The sequence below is a fragment of the Cheilinus undulatus genome, linkage group 3, assembly GCF_018320785.1.
Source record: "Cheilinus undulatus linkage group 3, ASM1832078v1, whole genome shotgun sequence".
Lineage (NCBI taxonomy): Eukaryota > Metazoa > Chordata > Actinopteri > Labriformes > Labridae > Cheilinus > Cheilinus undulatus.
In genome coordinates, this window is record NC_054867.1 from 22,527,124 (window position 1) to 22,548,857 (window position 21,734).

At 40.2% G+C, this 21,734-nt stretch overlaps 1 protein-coding gene across 4 annotated transcripts in view; it reads right to left on the reverse strand.

The window, feature by feature from the left end:
- The window catches only part of LOC121503357 (plexin-A1-like), a 262,690-nt gene that overhangs the window by 42,690 nt on the left and 198,266 nt on the right, over window positions 1-21,734 (reverse strand). For all 4 annotated transcript variants that reach the window (XM_041777706.1, XM_041777716.1, XM_041777725.1 and 1 more), the window contains exons 12-16: window positions 20,514-20,704; window positions 10,178-10,329; window positions 7,013-7,136; window positions 5,461-5,597; window positions 2,359-2,526 (exon numbers count right to left, since the gene is read on the reverse strand). In XM_041777706.1, coding sequence (XP_041633640.1) covers window positions 2,359-2,526; window positions 5,461-5,597; window positions 7,013-7,136; window positions 10,178-10,329; window positions 20,514-20,704 — 772 coding nt within the window. The remainder of the gene's footprint in view (window positions 1-2,358; window positions 2,527-5,460; window positions 5,598-7,012; window positions 7,137-10,177; window positions 10,330-20,513; window positions 20,705-21,734) is intronic.

Genomic DNA, 21,734 nt, shown 5'->3' on the forward strand with positions numbered 1-21,734 from the left:
CGCTGTGATGCAGTAGTGGATTGTGTGTCTGCCTGAACAGTGTTTCAGTGAGGAAAATTCATGTAGGCTTCCTGAAGAGGCAATAATACCTGGGACAAATATACAGGTGCATCTAAAGAAAGAACAATATCATGTAAGCGTTTTTTTTTCTGTGATTTAATTAAAACAAGTAAAGCTTCAATAAATTCTAGATTTATCTTATTCAAAGTGAAATATTTTTATACTTCTTTGCTTCAGTGTTGATGATTACAGCTTACAGCTCGCAAAAATTAGAAGCCCCTTTCTCAAAATATTAGAATACTAAAACACAGATCAAAATAAGCATTTAAAAAACTGAAGTGTCTACATTTTTTTAATTAGGCTCATGTATGCAATCAGTATTTAGTAATGACATTGGCACCCCAAACCATCACTGACTATGCAAAGTGAAAACACTGGACAATGGTCCAGTTCTTTCTCCTTAGCCCAGTTGAAACACTTATGATGTCCGTGGTTCAAGATTGGCTGACACTAGGGACCCCCCAACACTTGTAGTCCGTTTCCTGGACATGTCTGTGTGTGGACTCTTAATCCACTGACTCCAGCCTCAGTCCAATCCTTGTGAAGCTCCCCTAAGTTTTTGAATCTGTTTTGTTTTGGCTGAGCACATCCCTGTTGCTTGTGCACCTTTTCTTACCACACTTTTCCCCTCCAGTCAATTTTCCATGAATATGCTTTGATATAGCACTCTGAGAACAATCCGCCCTGTCAACCAATGACCCTCTGTGGGTCAACGTCCTTGTGGAGGATGAAAATGACTGTCCTCTGGACAACAGTCAAGCCAGCAGTTTCCCTCATGATTGTGGTTGTGTGTACTGAACCAGAGTAAGGGAATATAGGCAAAAGAAACCTTTGCAATGTGTTATTTTCTACAAGTATTCTAATATTTTGAGATAGTGGATTTTTGAAGCTTTAAGACATAATCATCAAAACAAAAAAGTCTTGAAATATTACACTTTATATAAGACGAATACAAAAAAAAAATGGAAGTTTGACTGTGAATTTAATCAAAGGAAAAAAAATCAACTTTTACACGATATTTAAATTGTTTTTTAAGATGCATTAGTTTATTCATGTGTACCTTAAAGGCAATGACTTAATTCATAAGGAGGTTTATAGAGAATTCAGAAATCATTGCAAATTTTTCTGATTCTTAATTATTATAGGGAATATTTACATAAGAAGTGCACAGCTAAGAAAACCTACAACATTAATGAATGAACACGAATTGTGATCAATGTATACAACTACTTTATCATTTAGCCTTTAATCTTTACATGAAATACATCACCTGGTTTTTGATCATTCATTGAATCCAACCTTTTATTTCAGGGTTTTAAGGAGCTGTACCATAGAAAAACACTAAAAGGTTTGGAAATTTTTCAAGAATATGAAAGTCAACAGCAAATGTGGGCACATTTGTTTCTTTAGTCAGTACACTATTAAGTTCAGGGCTTCATCTCTGACTGAGCTAAGGAGAAGTTGAGTTTCTAGGTCATGCTAGTGAGCCCATTAGCTCTTAGAAGCTCCAAGCTTTTTTCTCTCTTCACAACACAGCTTGTGTTTGCACAGGAAACCTTCCCGTGGCTATGCAGTCTCATTTCAGTAAGTCAAATAATATTTAAAGATACATCTCGGCTGCAGCTCATCAACTAGCAGTGCTCTGCTTCAGGAGCCTGCTGTAGAGCTGTTCAAAGATTTACATTTGAAACATAAAGATAAACAGAACAAATAAAGTATCTTGAAAAGTAGGAACAGAGTGAAAATAGAGGGGATGTTTTGTTACTATTTCCCCTTGCATTAAGTCAGAGAGCATGCTGGGGGACTAATACATTTATCACCTTTTACATAGAGCATATATTTCAGTTGAATTGGCTTTACTTCTCTGAAAATAGATATTAATGTAGAGAACATCCACAACAGGGTTGATAAAGTATTGAAGCTTTTGTATCCATTCTACAGATGGACATCAAGCAGAATGTTAGATCAAGCGCTATGTTGATGTAAATTACAGATAATTAATTATAATATAACAGACAGACGTGACATAGCTTTAAGAGTTAGCTATATGATGATGCAAATAGAAAAATACAGCAGAGCTAATACTGGCCAGTGTTTGAATCTTTGCTCATGATTAGTCAGTCACTTTAAGGGCTGATTAAATGTGTGCATTATGGGAATTAGTTGTCAACAAGTATTTCATTCATTTATCCATCTAATACAGCCTCAAGCTTGTAAACAAACTTAAAAACCAGGGGAAAAAAAGTACTTCTTCTGCAATCGGAATAGCAGTGGGAAAGTCTTTGATTGTGTCCTCACCTGGCGATACTCCAGTCAGGCTCTATCTTGAGGATGGTTGGATCGTCTGTATAGTTGAACTTGACCTCTGGGTTCCTCAGCTCAGCGGCGTTAATGTCCACCATGACCGGGGTGTTGCCTGGGGCTAGTCCTGCTGGGGTCACACAGACTATCTCCTTGCTACTCCGCCTAGAGGAGGGTGCGAAGAGATTAAAAAACACAACAGGGGAAAAAAAAAAAAACAAAGAGAGATCAAGGATTGTTAGGTGACAGTGGTAGAATTAAAATAACTTTCATAACTCATAAATTATCTGTCACATGGAACAAAACAAAAAAATACCACACACAGAACTGTGACATAGCCTCATATGTACAAGGGCACATCTTTCAGTGTGTCCAGCCATGGTTTCATCAGCACAAATCACAGAGTGCTGTACTTCAAAGCTCCATCTTTTCTCTCTCTCTTTCTCTCTGTATGTCTGTCTCTCCTTCCATCCTGCGCTCTCTCTGGCTGATAGATCTGAAGTGGCAGATCAGGCTGGTTGTCTCTCTGTGTGATGTAACTCCCTCCCTAGCAGACAGGCAGCCAGCTGTGACCTGCTGGGAAAACTTTGTGCTGCTGCCAGAAACTTTGCGCTCCACTCCAGTAGCTCATTGCACCATCTCCTCCCCCTGTCAGGGTATCGTTGGCTGAGCTGCGGACGAATAGCTACCTGCGAGATAGCGTTTGTGTGTGTATGTGTACCAGTGCACAGTAACAGTACAAGCAGAGTGTGCACTAGCAATCTGTGAAGGTCTCTGAAGGAGCATATAAACACAGAGATTAGGCAATTAAGATTCAGTCAGGACCACTTTGTCAAGAAACACACAGGATTTGCCGGTCTAAATTTTTTCCCTCTTTATTAGCAGTTATTAATTTGCTCTAATTGATGTTATTCATATTTGACGGTGTGGCTGTTTTGGGATCCCCAGAACAGCCACACCTTTTTTTTTTTTTTTGTGTGGCCAAAATGACATGTGCAGAACAAGCTAACCTGAATGCAAAATCTCCCTCTGTTTGCCAGAGTAAGATTGAAATTCACACAAAGATGGAAAAGTGGACACAACCTCACCATCCAGGGAGGACACCACATACAAAGCTGGGCCCCTGAAGAGGAAAAACCGCACCCACTTCAGCCAATAGGAGGTGGAAACAGAGCTGCACTTTCAAATGAGCCGTCCTTCATACAATGACACTAGAGACAAGTTCCATCCACTTTTTACAAGCAAACAAAAAGATTTTACCAGCATGGACAATGAACAGAAATTTCTGCTGGGTGAAGAGCAACAGTGTTGCAGCACATTACATGAGCTTTTGTGACGAAGGAGAAATCTCAAACACCACACCACCACCATGAAATGGACTTTCAGTATTTAAAAAAAGTATTTCTACACTTTGATTCATAATTTAAAGTTAGACCAAGTTTTTGGTATCAACTATAATACTTTTATCCCCATCAACACTATTATAAATTCTTAGATTGCATTAAATTGAATTGGTTTGGAAGATGATTAAGAAGATTCATAAGGAGAAAACCTATTTTGGCATCTTAATCCAAACATCAAGGTAGGACAAGGAGGTAGAGCAAGTGGGTGGAAATGGCTAGAGGAACCTAAAGGAGGATGCTTTGGTGAGCCACATTTTTGTCGTCTCTCAGGAGGCTATTTCAACAGTGTCCTAAGAGCGAGAGGACTGAAGAGGGGATGAAGAGAGAAGGAAGATGTAAAACGAAAAAGGAAAGGACAACTTTTCCACATTCCACTAGTGCAGCGTTTCTATGGCAACCGTTTGCACAACCCTGTCGCCTTAAAGGGTGCCTGTGGTGCTTTGTATGTATTTTTTGACAAGGTTGCGGCCACACAAAAGAAAGCCAAGAGAGGGAGAAGAAAAGAGGGTGCAGAGGGAGGTAAGAGGATGAGTGAGTTGAGGTAAATAGGTTTTGATTAAAGCGGAGGCCTCACTGAATACAAAGACACATTAAAGAGATGGACTCATCCAGTTCATTACTTTGGCCATAAAGGTTATAGCTGCTCAGTGAATGAAAGGCCAAGACTATTATGTTCACCTTTCTCCAGATGTGCTACAGAGCTTTAAATTGGCCTTTCCTTTTTCTTTTGATATGATATAAAAAGAATTTAATGGGTCTAAGCTCATTAGGTTGACCTGTCACTTGTTGCCCAAAAGAAAGAAACGGCTTTTAGAAAAACACTGAAGTTCTTGAGAGTTTTTCTCTAGAAGCAGAAACAATTAAGAGTTTAAACCCGAGCTTAAACTTCAAACGTATAAGAAGAGGGCAAACATTGGGCCTGGAAATTCCTCTCAGTACAAAGAGGCTTGTTTTACTTCACTGACAATCTTTTCTGAGAGGTATCTTTTCACTGTCATCTGTCAGACAGCAAACATGAGTGGATTTAGTCCAGAGCTCAGTTTACTGTCACTTTGCCAGGAAGGGACTTGAAGAAAACAATAGACTTCTTGGCTTGAAGAATTAGAGTCATATCAACTTGGATCTTAGTCTTTTCTTCTTGAAATCCTGGGAGAATCTCTTGCACAGTGAGTGACAACCAAAGATAAGGTAGCTGATTATTTTTACAACTAAAATAGGCAACAAAAAAGTGCCACATTGAAACATGAGTTCAAAGATGGAAAATATGACTTACCAATTACTAGCAACACTATATCATTGCAGCAAAATTATAGTCATATCTCTCACAAAATGTAGGTCATGTTCTTAAACCATTCACAGTACCACTGAACAATGATATCAGCTTTCTCTGAGAAAAGCTACACTGTCATTCTCACAATTGCTGTGAATTACAGCACTGCAGGTCATCCTCTTTCTGGCTGTATTTATCAGAGCTGCTGCAAATCAAAGACAGCCACAAGGAAAAAAGATGATTTCTTTTTTCCGCACACAGGGAATGACTATAATTATTAAACCCTGAAGAACAGGAATGGAGGTGGATGGCTGGAGTAAAAAAGCAACAAGAGAAAATTACAACAAAGCATGAGGAGATTGATCTAAAAGTAAGACTTCAGAGTGAACAAACTGTACATAATAAAGGTAACTTGGATTCACACACCTCTCGAACCGGCATGGGTTGAGTCCTATCTTCACAAATACAGCACTTCCTGCATTGAGATGACTGCCTTCAATGGTGATCCTTGTTCCTCCAGACAGAGGCCCAGTGGAAGGATGGACGCGGGTGAAGTATGGAGACTGAGGAGGAACACAGGCAGAGGACAGGTGTATCAACTATGGCTGTAGGGTTTGATCAATCAGTGCAATTACAATGTCACCACTGTCAGGCCAAAACCTCCTATCTCCATAATCACCACTTTGCAGGAAAGGAAAAAAAAAACTTGACACTTATTTTTGTTCTAAAACTTGTTAAACCCACTGACAGATGAAAAGGGTGTCTGATAGCGCTGATTTATTAGAAAAAAAAAAAAAAAAGAGAGCGAGAGAGAGAAATGAGGTTTTGGCCAATGCAGAGATATAAAAAAAAACAGGTAATTGTGTTAGTCTGAATAAATCTGGACTTAAAAAAAATATTTGTTAGTTAAATGGAAATAATTTTAAACTGGATTTTTGACACACCTAGATAATGTTAGTAGAGGTGCTGAGAAAAACAGATAACTGTCAGAATAACAACTTCTAACAGTTTTTAAGATTTTTGATCAATTCAAAATGTAAAAAAAATGTTATTGTTACATGTATTTTATTTCATCCTAGATCAACATCATGCCGTTGATATTTTTCTCTGTTTTTCTCTGTCAGAGTTTTCCTTCCATGTATTTACATTGTAATAAGCAGACAAGAAGGCTACAAATAAAGGCTAAAACCTGCATTATCTAAACACTTACATGTTAATTATTATATACAGCTCCTTAGTTCACAGCAGACTGGAAAAGAATCTGTACTACACACCCCTTTGCTACAAAGAGCCAATATGTTGTGATTTGGGAATTATTTGGAAACAAAAATTGATTCAGAATCAGATCGTGACACTTAGAATATGAATCAAACTGAATCTTGAGATACTGAAAGATTCACAGCCTTAGTGGTTTTATTCTTGCATGTATCACCTCTGTCTGCTGGAAATTGGTCTATAAAGCATGTCTGAAGTAAGGTTGTGTAGTAAAACACTTGCTGTTTGTTGATTGTGTTGTGTCAATGTGACAATGACAATTTTTAAAAATCAGTTTTTTGTAATTTCCTTTGATTTTTGAAGGTCCTATATCATTTACAGTAAATTAAAGTTAAAAAGTAGTTTTCATTTCATAAAGTTGAGGTTGATCTGAAAAAATATGGTATGGCATGGTAAACACAGAGTGATTTATGTTGTCAAAAGAAAAGTATTGTTAAAACGTCAAAAATAGTCTTTGAACTTCTAAGGGTTAAGTCCATAGGATGGACAGCTGTTTTATGATAACTAGTTGGAAGGCGGCATATTGTCACCAGCTATAGCACAATGAAACATACTCCTGCACTGACATACTCCTGCAAATGGACTGAAAAACTTCAACTGTTAATCAACTTAATTGTGCATCTAAAATCTCTACTGTGAAGTATCAAAAACATACAAAACTTTTTCTTTAAGCTTCAGTTTACTACTTTAAACCATCACTTACCACAAAGGTGAAGGCCTTAGTGGAAACTGCTTTGTAGTCTGGGTGAATGCAGTCTCTGACGCACACTTCAACCTGAGCCTCCTGCACCCTGTAACCTGTGGCATCATTCAGCCGACACACAATCCTGCAAGGAGGAAAAAACAGAGGCAACATGTGAGTTCCATTATCACTATTATAATAAAATAAATGCATACATTTGTCTGCTTGACAATAAGACAGCCTTTTCTGAATAAAGTAAGCTTGGCTGAACAAGAGGTGAGTGAGGGAAAGACAGATAAGAGGAACAGTCCAGACCAGATGATGCTGCAACATTTTCTTCTGCTCTGTCCAAGCCTGAAAAACTCACTGTCTGGAATAAACCCTTTCTAAAGCCTTGCTTATAAAAAGTAATAATAACCTGAAAAAACAGTCTATTAGAGAGAGTCCACAGCGCTTGAGTGTCTTTACATTACTGCATAATGTAAAACCGACCAAGTGTCGTGCTTGGCCTTGGGTGCTGGCCGGCCAAATGAAAATCCACTGGAGAAATGATGGAGTGAGGGAAGAGGGCAGGAGTGGCAGCATAGCCCACGGGGAGAATGCACGCACATGCATACACACACTTCATGTTTCACCCACTGGAGACACTCTTGACTGTTAATTAGCCAGAGCGAATGAATGAGACAGAGAGAAAGGGTGAGAGTGCAGTGGAGAGAGGAAGCACAGAAAGACGGAGAGAGAGGGTTAAAGTGAGAGAGGCTGATTAATTGAACCAGCTCATATCCTGCACATCTCCTCAGCTTCCCTCCTTTCCCTGAGATGAGTTATTAACTCTCCTGCTTCCATCCTCCCTGTAGGTGGCCATGGCAACTGCAGCGCTGCGGCAGCAATGAATTTCACATTCCAATGCTGCTTGTTTCCCATTGTTTTTATTTTCCCTTTCATTTATTCCCCAGGTCTCCCTCTGTGACAGGGGCCGCCATTAAAATGCTGGACAGCTTTCAGTTAGAAACTGCGGCTTCGCTTGCATCATTATGGCACAGATGACAGGTGGCTACATTGAGCTGTTATTATGTGGTTAGAAAGACAGAACATTCACGGTACATTTGTGAAGATGGCAAGATTATAAATTACAACTCACTCAATCAAATTACTGAGGGAAATGTGATGGTAAAAAATTAACCATGAGCCAAATTGTCACCTGGAACTACTAACAAGAAAATAAAAAAATACCAGGTTCTGTTTATCCTCATTACTGGCAATGATTTACTTTCCTCAAAGTGTAATCCCATCCATCTATTAAATAATTGATGACAGCGGTAAAGGAAAAGCCTGCTAACACTCAAAGAAGTGTGATTTTCTTTCTCTGTCACTTCACTCTAACATCACTTCTCCTCATGAAGTAAAAGCACTGCAAGAGGGAGAGAGGAAAAAGTCAAAGCGAGAACAGTGTGTCTACATTTTGCCCAACCTTTCTTCTCTCCCCAGATGACCTGAGACCTCTGCTGTCAGTCCTGTAACCCTGTCCTGTCTCCTGTGCCATGGCTCTGATGGGGTCACAGGAATGACGAGAGGAACCGGGCCACTAATGGCACCGTATGGCTAACATCACTTTTAATTAGCATGACAGCCTCACTGCTGGCCGCTACGAGGCAATGAACATGTGGTATAAAGAAAAGAATCACATTATATGAGCCTGCTGCATCCAGAAACCGTATGTTCTGTGTAAAAACAACAATATATTAAGTTATACATTATAAATCAAGCCTGACATGTCACTGCTGAATTTTAATGCCCATTTTGGGGACACCTGTCATCGTTTGCAAGAGCTGCACAGCATTCTGTTGTCCTGGTTGTCAAACCATCAAAGTCACATATCTTACTTTTCTTCTTGTGAAGCGGAGGCAGAGTGAAAACTAAATCTGCTGGGATTGTGCGGTAAAACTCACAAACGGAGCATTTGTGTACAAATGACAGCTACATGGTTGGAAATAGAATATTGAGGACACCTCCAGTAGTGACGAGCGTCCCCATTTTCTCCTTGCTCTAAATTGTATCTGCTCTGCTTCCAGATAAATTCCACATAAAATAGAGCGCATGACTCATCTGGTAGTTTATCTGAAAACCATGATCTTTCTTTGTACCTGTGCTAGCGTCACACAGGATGCAGTTAAAAAAAATCCTTTTTCTCATTTTGAGTCTGCTCTGATAAACAACTTCCATGAATACTCCTGGTTGAGCACTTAAAAATTAAGAGCCATGTCTTGGGTCAAACTCAGCAGTCAGTGGTTTTCTATGTATTGAACAAAGAACTTGTAACCTTGTGTGAATGACTTTGAATATAGTTAGCATAAAAGTGTAAACACAGAAATGGGTAATAAATTATTATAAATAAATAAATAAATGTACATATTGCTGGCATCATGCCAAAACCTTGTATCTCCATTTTTCACTTTTTTTTTCTTCTGAAATCAGTGGTCACCCTTTACATCCGTAAGTGTGTTTTAACCAATTTTAAAGTAACAGAAAGAGTCAAAAAGATGCAAACTATGAGCATTCAGTATTAAATTAACTGAAAAATACAGCATCTTATTATCGCCTTAAGAAGTGGTGATTTTGGAGATACATCAGTAATATGCTTTAAAATGAGACAAACCAAACCGGGTCATGTTTAACTCGCGACAACAACATGTGGGGTTATTTGCTGCCACTGATAATACATTCATGGTTTCCAAGAAAAAAAATCATACTGTAAATAAACCAGTCTCTAATAATAAATCATAAATGTTCCTGTTAACATAACTAGATTAATCAAATTCAAAATTGTTATTATCTTAAAACTCAAAAATGAGGAATAATCTCATGTGAATGAGTTATAATGGCCAAAAATGTGAGAAAAACAGTGTAAAACCTAAATATGAGATGATTTGGAGCTGGAAAAACTTATTTTCTGAGTATTGTTGGAATAAAGCTATTTTCCAATAAACCAACACAAGGGTAAGCAGTACCAAACAGCCCACTAGCACTGAATTGGTTTTGTTAGAACAAGGAGAGTAGTGCTGAACTGATGGAGGGTTAACAGAAGCATTGTTGTGCTCAGCAGCACATCAAGGTTGGAGAAAGGCAAGCATGGAAGTAACAACTCCCAGAAACAGAAAGGTCTGAAATGAAGAGATGAAGACTTACTGCTCAGCACTGATGTACTGGTCCTCCTGAGGGTTGCAAGTCACCTTGCCAATGCGTACCCCGCTCTGGATGTCTTTAAACTGCAGACCCAGGTTCTCCCCTGTGATGGTCAGCATGGTTCCTCCCTGCCTAGGTCCCGTCTCTGGAAACAACTACATGGAAAAACAAATTAAAGAGGACATATGTTAGGAAGAACATATGTGACTATTGATTTTTATCCAAAGCAGTAAATCATAGAACATATGATGGATGTCAGCATGGATGACAGTTTACGTAAGTCATCATGGTCGCCTCCCATTCTGAGTGACTCGGATACTTGCTACCTCATTAGATGAGATGAAAAATGACTCAGGATGCATTAAGTCCGCCTCAACTCAGTCAAACATTCACATCCTGCCAACTCACACACTTAACCTGGACCAACCCATCAAGCCCTGGCTCACATCTCTCATTTAACCTTGTGACGATTAATCTACTGAACACAATTACTCCACACAGCGACCTCTGCTCCCTCTCTTTCCCCTAGAGGTCTGCGAAAGGTGTGCGGAGGTGCTAATGGCTACCCGAGGCTAGCCCATTCACTAATCACCGTCCCATTCATCCAGCCCGCAGACGCAGACAATGGCCCCTTTGGTAATCAGTCATTACTAGCATAATTAGAGCTAAAGCTAATTGGATTAGAACCTGGTAGGGGGAGGGCGGGGTCATTTGTCACAGCGGGGTGGGATGAGAGCAAAAGGGGAAGAGACATTGATGATTGGGTATCTTGATGTGGGGCTGTGGGTAAGGTCCATCTTTGACCTGCCTCGCTGTAAAGAAAGAATAAAACGAATGATTACCAATTAAGCTCCCATTCTTTCTCTCAGTCAGACGCGTCTCCTGAAAGAAGGAAGCCATCAGTACCCAGAATACAAATATTCCTATGGGGAGTACTAAATGTCCAAAGGGCCAATAATAATGGAAACATTTTACTGAACAAATGATTCTTCTTACTATTGGGCAAGGTTGAACCAATTTAGACCCAAGGCCACCTACAAAACAGCCACTAAAATCAAAGTATTGTTTGAAAACGACGTCCCCAGATCTTGGGATTTGTGAGAAACTGCACAGAATTTCAGCATTTACTAAAATTATTTATTCCACAGCCTATATAGCAAATACAGACATGAAATTAAAACACTCAAAAGCCTAAATCACTGGCTTTAACTGTAAATAACTGCCCTTGCCCCCTGGTTTTTTTACTTTTTTGAATCATCAAATCAAAGTCCTCAACATTCCCCTCTTCCTTGTCCACAATTACATTAAAATCTGGGTCTATGTCTTAATTTTGTTGTTCTGGTCCAATTTATTAGTGTTCTGGTCATTTAAAATCATCTCATCTCAACTTGCTCCCTACATTGCTACTTTACCACCAGGCACTTTGCAAAAATGCTCGGTCTAGCATCATTATAAGAAGGTGACAGGTTAGAGAAGCCACAGGTGTTCAGGACACTGCTAACAGAAACACACAATGGGAACAAGGCCCACTGTCATGTGGGCCAGAACTGAAATGCCACAGTGAAATAATTAAGAAGTGTTTTCCATCTTACACCAGCTAGGCCTCTGATGAACATCCCTCCTCTTTCCCTTGCCCTTTCCCTCTTCCTCTCTGGACTTGTGTCTTTTTAATTCACTCTCTGTCTCTTCGTCAATACGCCTGAATGCATTTATTTCAGATGGAGACAAAAGAGTGAGTGGCACACAGTCAGAATCTTCAGATATGGTAATCAAATCTCTTTTTTCCTTCATAAGCACTGGCTTATCAAAACACAAACACACACACCCACATACAAGTTGTTGCATCCACAACTAAGCAACACAAAAAGCTCTTTTTGATAAAAGCCACCAGCCTAAACACTCGCTCTATTCTCCTCTCGCCATTGCAGCCCTCAACACTCATTCAAGCCCCGTTTTTCTCTTCGTCTCTGACTTGTCCCATTGTGTCGGAGGCTTTGTGTGAGGCCTATTGTGGCTGGCTTAACAGATAGCATCTGCTAGTTATAGGGAAAAGAGGAGGAGAAGGAAGAGCGGAGCAGAGGACACACTAAAAGATGATATGAACATGGTGAAAGGATTCTAAAGTTTATCTGTTATATGAAAGCCTTTCAAAAAAATAAAGTCACACAAAACTGATGGAAGCAATACAGCGAGTGATAAAGGGGCTATTATGAGTCTTTACCAATAAATGTTTACATGTGGCTAATTGAAAGACGACATTGCTCGAGTAGTGAATCTAAGAAGAAGAGCGGGAAAAAGTGGGACAGAAGTCAAAATCACACTGGGGCTATTATATCAGTGCTGCTGAACTTTGGAAGCACGCTCAGATGGTATGATCATTAAAGCAACGCTTCATTTTGACAAATTAGGATAGAACCCATTGTTACATCACCTTTCCAGTTAACAGAAGAGTTTTTTACATTTCCTGGTTTAACCTGTTAACTTATTACCCTCAATGCTTTAACAGCGAGACTCTTTGAACAGTTTTATACAACTGAGGCTTTGCCAATACAAGCCAAGCAAAAGTTTTTAGCAACAGATGGATCAAGAAAAAAGTGAAAGTGAAACAAGGTTAAAACAGATGAAGGACAAACCGGAGTCTGCTTAGGGGGATAAAACGAGCTGGTTCAGTCATGCCAAGCGTTATATATTAAAGGTTGGGTATTCACCTACAACTGCTGTAAGTTTCTAATAAGTGATGTCTTTAGTTCACTGCTATACCTACTTACTGAAGTACGCATGTCATGTGTGCTTGCATGGCACAAAGGATCTTGTAAAGGTAGAGAGGATGTTTAAGACAATGAATGTTTGAGGTGTCCATGAAAATCTAAAACTTCTGAAAATATTCAGCAAATTGAACATACTGATCCAAACGATAGACAACTCAGTATAAGAATGATAGAAGAAATATAAATGGTCTCTATTGATAAAGAGACAATCTGTCAAATTTTGAATGCAAGTGTGTGCCAAAGTTGTCATAAACTTCTGATTCCTGATCAAAAGGAAAAATGCAAGCACACTTGTGGAGACATTTTAGAACAAACAGAAGGAAGCCCACATTTTTTAGAAGGTATGATGACATGCAATCAAACTTGGACCTTTCAATGCAACCCTGAGAAAAAAATGGCAGTCAATGCACTGGAAAACACCATCCTCAGATCACCAGGATGAAGAATGCACAACAAAGGAAGTCCATATTTAAGGCCATTCATTCATGAAGGGTCAGTGGTGAATTTACACTATTACAAACAGTACAAGAATAAGTCTGAAGAAAAAGCTCACAATTGTAAAAAAAATGGTTTCATTCTTCATCGAGACACACCAGCTCACAGAGCACTCTCTTTAAGGCAGTTTCTGATGCCAAAAACAAATCACAGTGTTTGATCAACCCTATTGACTAACCTTGCAAAGCAGAAAGATATGCCCATTTCAGTGTTTCTCACTGGCAAATCCATCTTGCAAAGCTCACATCTGAATTGTTTGGGCCTGGTTAGAAAGTGACAGGACCAGTCAATGGAGACATTAGTGTGGATGCTGCTAAAGCGCCAGTTTTATCAGAACTTGGCGACATTTCTTTGTTAAAAGAAGAACAAAAAACAGCATTGTGTTGTTTTCTTTTCAAAAACGACAAAAGCCCTGTACTGACATGTCTGCAGTCGCCATGGTTCGCATTATGCTGTTTCTTTATGGAGTTTACTCCTTCGGTAGCGGCACAGCTCGCTAGCAGCTACGTCACGTGTTTTGTTGCTCTGATTGGCCCGTAAAGATGTAACAGACAGAACGTTCATCCAATCACCCTCCGAGTATTTTTCAAATGCTCTGCCCTTTCCCAAACGCTGTCTGTGAGTGGCTTTCTGGTGTGCCAGGTTACCTATTCACCTGATCTAAGATTAAATCTGTACTCAGAGGAAAATTAGTCTGTATCAGAAGTTAGGAAAAGACCGACAGAGGTTCTGGGACAACTGACCAAAGATGTACTGCACTGCTTTGATCAGTGGAAGACAAATGCAGCAGTGTGTTGATGCAGAAGGAGAGAATATTGAAGGAGAAAGACATTAAAAAATGCTTGTCTAATAAAATTGTATTATTATATTTATATATAAACCCTTATAGTCTTGTATTTCAGACTTTTTAATTTAACAACGTTTACACTTTTTTAGCAGACACCCTGTATACACTGCGTTAATGCAAATTGGATTTTAGTGTCATAAACATTCAATTTTTAGTTTTTCAATCAAACTCATGGATGGTATTGTGTCTCAGGGCTCTTTGGATCACTGAAATCAATCTTAGACACCTGTGGTAATTAGCTGCCAGGTGAGCCCAATTAAAGGAAAACTACTTAAGAAAGACGTTCCACATTATTAAGCAGGCCAAAGGTTTCAAGCAATATGGGAAAGAAAAAAGGATCTCTCTGCTGCTGAAAAGTCTCAAATAGTGCAATGCCTTGGACAAGGTATGAGATACTTCACAAAAACTTGAGCGTGATCATCGTACTGTGAAGAAATTTGTGGCTGATTCAGAGCACAGACTGGTTCGTCCAGATAAAGACATAATGAGGAAGGTTTCTGCCAGACAAATGCATCCGATTAAGAGAGCAGATGCTAAAATGCCATTACAAAGCAGCAAACAGCTATTTGAAGCTGCTATTGCCTCTGGAGTCCCACCAACCTCAAGGTGTAGGATCCTACAGAGGCTTGCAGTCATGCAGAAACCTACTATTCTGCCACCCCTAACCAATACTCACAAGCAGAAACAGTTGCAGTGGGCCCAGAAACACATGAAGACTCATTTTCACAGTCTTGTTTACTGATAAGTGCCGTACAACCCTGGATGGTCCAGATGTTGGATCATTTTTTGTACTATTTCAAACTAAATTTCTCTTTTAACCTCTTAAATGTTGAAGCAATTCAGGTTTTTTACTAAAATATCCCAACATGAATCGATATTGAATTGAATCGAGAACTGAATTGAATCGGGGCCTTGAGAAAGAATCAGAATTGAATCGATTCAGGCAATCAGTGGCAATACCCAGCACTAATTTATATGTAGCTGGTGTAGTTAAGCAGCCCATTTGATGCATTTTACTTTGCAAAAAAGGTTTTGTTGAATGGTGCTATTTTTTAATCATGATTTATCTTTAGCACAATAAATACAGCAAAATATTGTGATAAATTTTTAGTAGTTATTGACCATCCCTAATTGAGAACCTTTGGAGCATCCTCAAGCCAAACATCTATGAGGGTGGGAGGCAGTTCACATCAAAACAGCAGCTCTGGGAGGCTTTTCTGATATCTTGCAAAGAAATTCAAGCAGAAACTCTCCAAAAACTCACAAGTTCAATGGATGCAAAAATAGTGAAGGTGATATCAAAGAAGGGCTCCTATGTTAACATGTAACTTGGCCTGTTATGATGTTTTTGATTAAAATAGCTTTTGATTTCAGTAAATATGGCCTCCTAATGCTGCAAATTCAACAAATGACCATTTTCAGTTCTTTTCAAACTATAAAATGTTTTGAAACTCTATTGTGCATAATAATTTGGAACAGTGCATTTACATTTTTTTATTTAAAAAAAAACAAACAAAAAACAAGTCATCATTGGGAGGTTTGTTCAATTGAATTTGAATTATGCTCTAACAGTTGATGACCTGAAAATTATGCTGTCATTTGCATCAACTATTTAGGAAAATCAGAGAAAAATATAATTTGCATAATAATGGAGAACGCAGTGTAGGTGTAGAAACAAACACAGAAGTCTTGCAGAGGCAGATACTGCAGCACCAAAACATGACAAAGAATTTATTTGCTTTTCACATTTACACTAAACAAAGATATGCATCTTACTACTAATCAATGCAAAAACAGACTCTGTAAAACACAACAATGCCATATAAGGAGGATCACAAAGAAGTTAAAACACAGACTTAGGCAAAAACACTAAAAATACACACTTCCTCACAAACATATACACACTAGCCTGGTCTGTGTTGTTTTAATTGGTTTCTAAGGGCCAGCTGTAATGCTCTTCCTGTCCCCTAGGAGTAGGCAGGCAGGAGATGATGGATGATGGAGGGCCAGGTAGCATCCAAGGCCAGTACTAGGACACTGCTGCACCACACTGGGAGACAACACCAGATAGTGTGTTTGTTTTTTGCACGTGTGTCACTGTGACTGTGGCTGGGAACGAATCACAAAAGCTTTACATTCTGGCTTATTTTATATTGAGTTTTCAACATGTTGTGTATGTATGCAGACTTCCTAGTAAATGTGTGTTTACAAGCAGGGGTTAACACACAAACTGTGTTTGCATGCTGCAAAAGGACAAGTAATTACTCTTAGTGCACAATGTCAGTGCAGACAATAAATACAGCACAATAAAACCAGCACTTTTACAACCTAACAACCAAATTCTTACAGTGTCTAAAACTAATCATTTAGAGCTTATAACACAAATTGCCATGTTTGGAGAACAGTACTTAGGTGCCAGGGCCATTACTGGAATGGTACCCAACTGCACACTATTGAACAACGTCAAATGGGCTATAGCACGCTCGGAAATGACACAAAATGGGTTCAACGCTTGCTGCTCTGAAAGCTCTGGATAGCTGTGTGGGTAAATTATGTGTCTGCATGTTGTGTGTGTGAGGGGACCCTTTCTTTCTTTCTTTCTCTCTCCAGTGGCGTTTCTTTGCTGGTCGAACTCACATTCTCCGGTCCAAATGAAATTAGCGGCTAATCCCTGAGCTAATGGCCACACAGCAGCTAGCATGCAGCAAAGAAAAAAAAGTGAACAAAGAAGCCTGAATAATTCAAAAAGAAATAAAAAAGGGGGTGTCTAACTAGGAAAAGGGGATTTGACAGAATGGATGGTGAAAAGTGGAGTAATATTCAATTTGTGTCGTGCATGTGATGCTCTCTGAGGGATGAAATGGCAGAAGAAAAAGGAGAGCTTTTCTTTGTCGCCTGCGGATGTTCTTTTGGCATTAAATGTCACACTGTAAATGTCAAAGGTGGAGAGGAGAGGTGAGGCTGGCAGCGCAGCTTGCTGATAACGCTTCCTCTGTCGTCTTTCATTTCTTCTTTTCATCTTTGTCTCCACCAAGTTCTGCTGTAGGTTTCTCCTCCTGCTGCTTTTGAAGCTCGTCTGCGTCTGCTTTTTTGACTGCCACCAACATCATGCCCTGAGGCCAGGATTTTACCTCTCAATATGCATGCAAGTGCACATGCTTGCATGCACACACTCATCCTTTAACCCACCCTTTCCTACACACTTTCCCCCTTCTTCCATGTTCCTCATACATACACACACAACCCAATTGCCTCCCTACATTTGTTTCTAAGAGATAACTGAAGCGAGCAAGAAGAGAGAGAGAACATTAGCTAACGGATTTATCTATGTGCCAGTGCCCCAATTATCCAATATCTCCATTACGCATTCAGAGAGGCAAACCCGTGTCGCACAGGAAATGTACTGAGGGCTCCAGCCATGAAAGTCTGCATCGATGAAGCAGGAATGCGTTATAAACTATACATATATTTCACACTCATTTAAATGGAGAGAAGTGGCCCTCGTCCTGACTGAAAAAAACGCTTCAATTTATCTGAGATGGAATTAAATTTAAAGAAAAATGTTGAAAAAAGGAATGATGGTGGAGGAAAAGAAAGGAAGAAAGCAAAAGGATGAAAACCATTTTAAGGGTTAAGTCACATCTCACAGAGCAGTGCATGCGAGAGCGTGCATGAGTGTCACTCCCAGCGGTGAGCTGTGAGGCACTAACCCAGGTCACAGTCAGACCAGGACCACTGTCATGGCTCCCAGTGGTAGCAGATGGGTATGCCAGGATGCCTAGATGCCTTAGCTCACCCAGCCTGTCACATGCACACTCACTTTCTGCACCCATGGTGGGACGCAATTAGCACTCCTCAAAGATTCTCTGTATTTCTTTTTTTGTCTTTTCTGTGCACGCACGCACTCTAGAGAAGCCTCCTATCAACCTCCTCAGGTGTTTGTATCTGTGTGTGTGTTTTTGCATGTGTAGCTATCATCTCTAATCCCGTCAGTGTGTACAATCATGGAGTGTGTATGAACCACCTCCTCCTGGCCAGCCCATCTGTGTTGTGGTTGCAGTCGTGGAGATTGCTTCAAAGTTTACTCCCCTCCCTGCTGTCTCCTCTCCATTCACCGGGTGCAAACAATGACGCAGACAGGTAGGGTTTCTAATCTTGTCTCCTGGAAAACTTACTTTTACTAATGAGCTTTGATAATCCTCTGGTTTGTGTTGAGCTTCAAAGTTTGCCAATGGATCATGGACTTCAATGTCCTCTCCTCCTGAATTTTGTCCTTACTGTTAAAGGAGGCTGATAACCTTGCAAAGCCGATGGATTGGCCAGATTTCACGTCTGTCACCAGGCAGATCCATCTTGCAAAAGCTCCAAACTGACCAGACCAATCAGTGCCATTTGAGGAGAACGAGGCAGTAGCTACGGGCAGGGTTGAGCTTGTATAGTGCTTTTACATTGCAGGTCACATCTACCCACACTGATGTCAACAGTTGCTAGTCAGATTTGGCCATCAGTATTACCTAATCCCATTCATACACATGCATACCCATTTACATGCCACAGACGAAGACGAAACAGTGGAAGCACACCGAGGTTAAGTGTCTTACTCAAGGACACATTGACATGTGAATGCAGGAGCCGGGGATTGAAACCACTCTACCTACTGAGCCACACTAATGAGTCCCCCTTTCAGATATACAGTCAGTCGGTAATGGCTACCAGTGAAGCACTAAGCTTGGATGTACCTTCTGTATAGCAGCGGTTTTTATCAGAACTGGCCCACAATTCTTTACAATAGGAAGAGCAAGGGCAGCACTTAAACATTTTCTTGACAGAGAGGATGTTTCTGTTCTTCTCCTGACTGGGTTTGGCATGAGTTTGTGATAGTTACAGGTATGATTAGTTGTACCAAAAGCCGGTATTTGTGGTTTTCCTGGTATTTGAGCATAGGGCCCTTGGTGCTTCCGGTCTCACAATACTCTTGTGACTTGCGACGTTGACTAATGGCAAGAGGCGCCACCTGAAGTCGTTTGTGACAACTTCTCTTTGGCGCATCTTTGTGCATCATTGGCAAGACTGTGTGTCTAATGCCGACATGCTCAGGATAGCGGGGATGGGAAGGACCAGCTGAACTTTTCCGTTACCTGGTATGCTTTCCTGCGCCTGAGCCAACTCACCACATACTGGGTGTCCAGAACCCTGTGGACTGGTCCAGCCACCAGGGGCGACTGTACGCGTTGTTGAAGGGGGCAGCTCAGAGGATAGAGAGGAGGGCCCTGTGCTGGCCTGGACAATGGCCATCAGGAGGCCAGAGCAGTACAGGACCAAAGCTTATACAGCAAAGTGCCAAACCAGCATATGCTTCCATACCTGAACTTTTCTGACCCGTATACCATGGCAGTTTATGTAACGATTAGCTTGGATGTAGGTACACCAGCATTGATCAGAACCGGACAGCATTTCTTTACTAAAGAAAGCAAAGAGGGGTTGGCCTAGTGGTCAGGTTATGCCCCAGTTTGTTTCACCAACTGTCTCCAGTAATATTTAGCAACAGTAGCGGCTACAGTGGTATGTTCACTCCGGAGCTGCACATGTCCACTATGTCATATGATTTGTTGCTTTAATTGGCCCATGATGATTAAGACAGGCAGAATGTTCATCCAATCACCCTCTGAGATTTTTTTTTTTTAAAGGTTCTACCCTTCCCAGGCTCCCAGGGAAGTTGCCAAGATTGATGTGAGGCATATTTAATCCCAGTCTATTTGGCATGTCTGGTTAGGAGGTTAAGTTACTGAGCAAAAAAACACCAAATAGCAGTTGAAGTGTGTGCATTATTCCAGAGGAGATTTCCTTTATCTCTGAGATCAGCAGCTCCATTAATGCTAGATTCAGAGTGGGCTGTAATCTGACCTTAGTGTGTTATTATGTGTGGCAAATGCATCAGGTAAATTTCCAGCCAAATGAGCTGGCAAACAGAAAAGTGTTTCACTTTTTATGCTATTTTTTAGGATCATTATTGAAACTTAGTTGCTTATGGCTAAGCTTAGTGCTGTGTAGTATTTAAATATTGAGTCACAAAATAGAAGTGGCATTTGAAAGTATGTTGAACACCTTTAGACAACCTTAAGAGGTCGTTCTGTGTGGTCTTGTATAAAACCATGCAATAAACTTTGAGCTTGCTTTCCCGGCTGCTGATTGGCTCCCTGTGTGATGTGTCTTAATAATGACGCCTTACCTTAGTGATCTTGGGGTGTGCACAGCGGCTGTTTCCTGTGGTGGCATGCATCCACGTAGTCTCTGGAGGAGTGCACTCCTGCCTCAGGGAGCATTTCTTCTCCTGTACGCACCAGCCGCACTCAAACCTGGGGTTTGCCTTCAGACACATCCCACAGCTGTCCCTCAGGGCATAGCATTTATACAGGTGGGCTGGAGAGGAACAGAGAGGAAAGATACAGAGACGAGAGTACATTTTTATTGAGTGGGAAACTGTAATAATAAAGCAACCTCATCATGAAAATGTTTTTTTGTTGAAATATTACATTACAACCTCATGTCAGAGATAACAAGTGAAGAAAAAAGCATGCTTTTAACTTTACAAAAACTTCTTCAATGTCACTGAGAGAAAGTTAAGTAAAGGCTTTTCTTCCCAAAGGCCTCAAAATTTGTAGAGTGATTTTTTTTCCCCCCTCTGTGTTATTTTCATCCCAAAATCCCATTGGTCATGGAGCAGCTTTAGAGCAACCCTGTACCAATTATGGGCAACTAAACGGCTCCTCTATAATTACATTAACATATCAGTATTTAAGACGAATGAGCATCGCTCACACTCCGCCAGATGATAATCATGATTCAGAAATGTGGAGTGTGCAGACGATGGAGAGATAGGCAGAGAGGGGGAGACATCTTTAGGCTGTTGTTCGCCTTTCAGGAGATTAGAGCTTGACATAACACAATGTTAAAGACATTAACACATGCTGCTGATACTGCATGCTCTTAATACTGCTGTACATATGTGAATATGTCATTTATGAGCTCTTTGGATAACCACTCAATGTCAAAGCATTTTATAATGCCTCAATGAATGTAAAGAACCTATCACCAAGGACTGCATTGGGGTCCCTATGTCCATATACTCAACTCTGGTGTATGTTACAGAAACGTCAATATAACATATCAGTATATGTGAAACTTGAGACATCAGCAGTTTGCTTGGTACATTATAGAGCGCTTCGTCAATAAATGGAAAAAAGTGACTCAGTGGTGTTACTTTACATTACTGACAAAGTGGCCATGATCACTGCTTCACAGCCTCTCAGATGTAACAACCTTGAATGTTAAATACAACATGAAAATCCCAGCTGTTTGCCGCTTCTTTCATTCAATCAAAGAGAAACAAACAAAACCAGACAAAACAGTTCCCTCTGCTTCACAGAGCCCCTGTGCTTGTCATCAATGG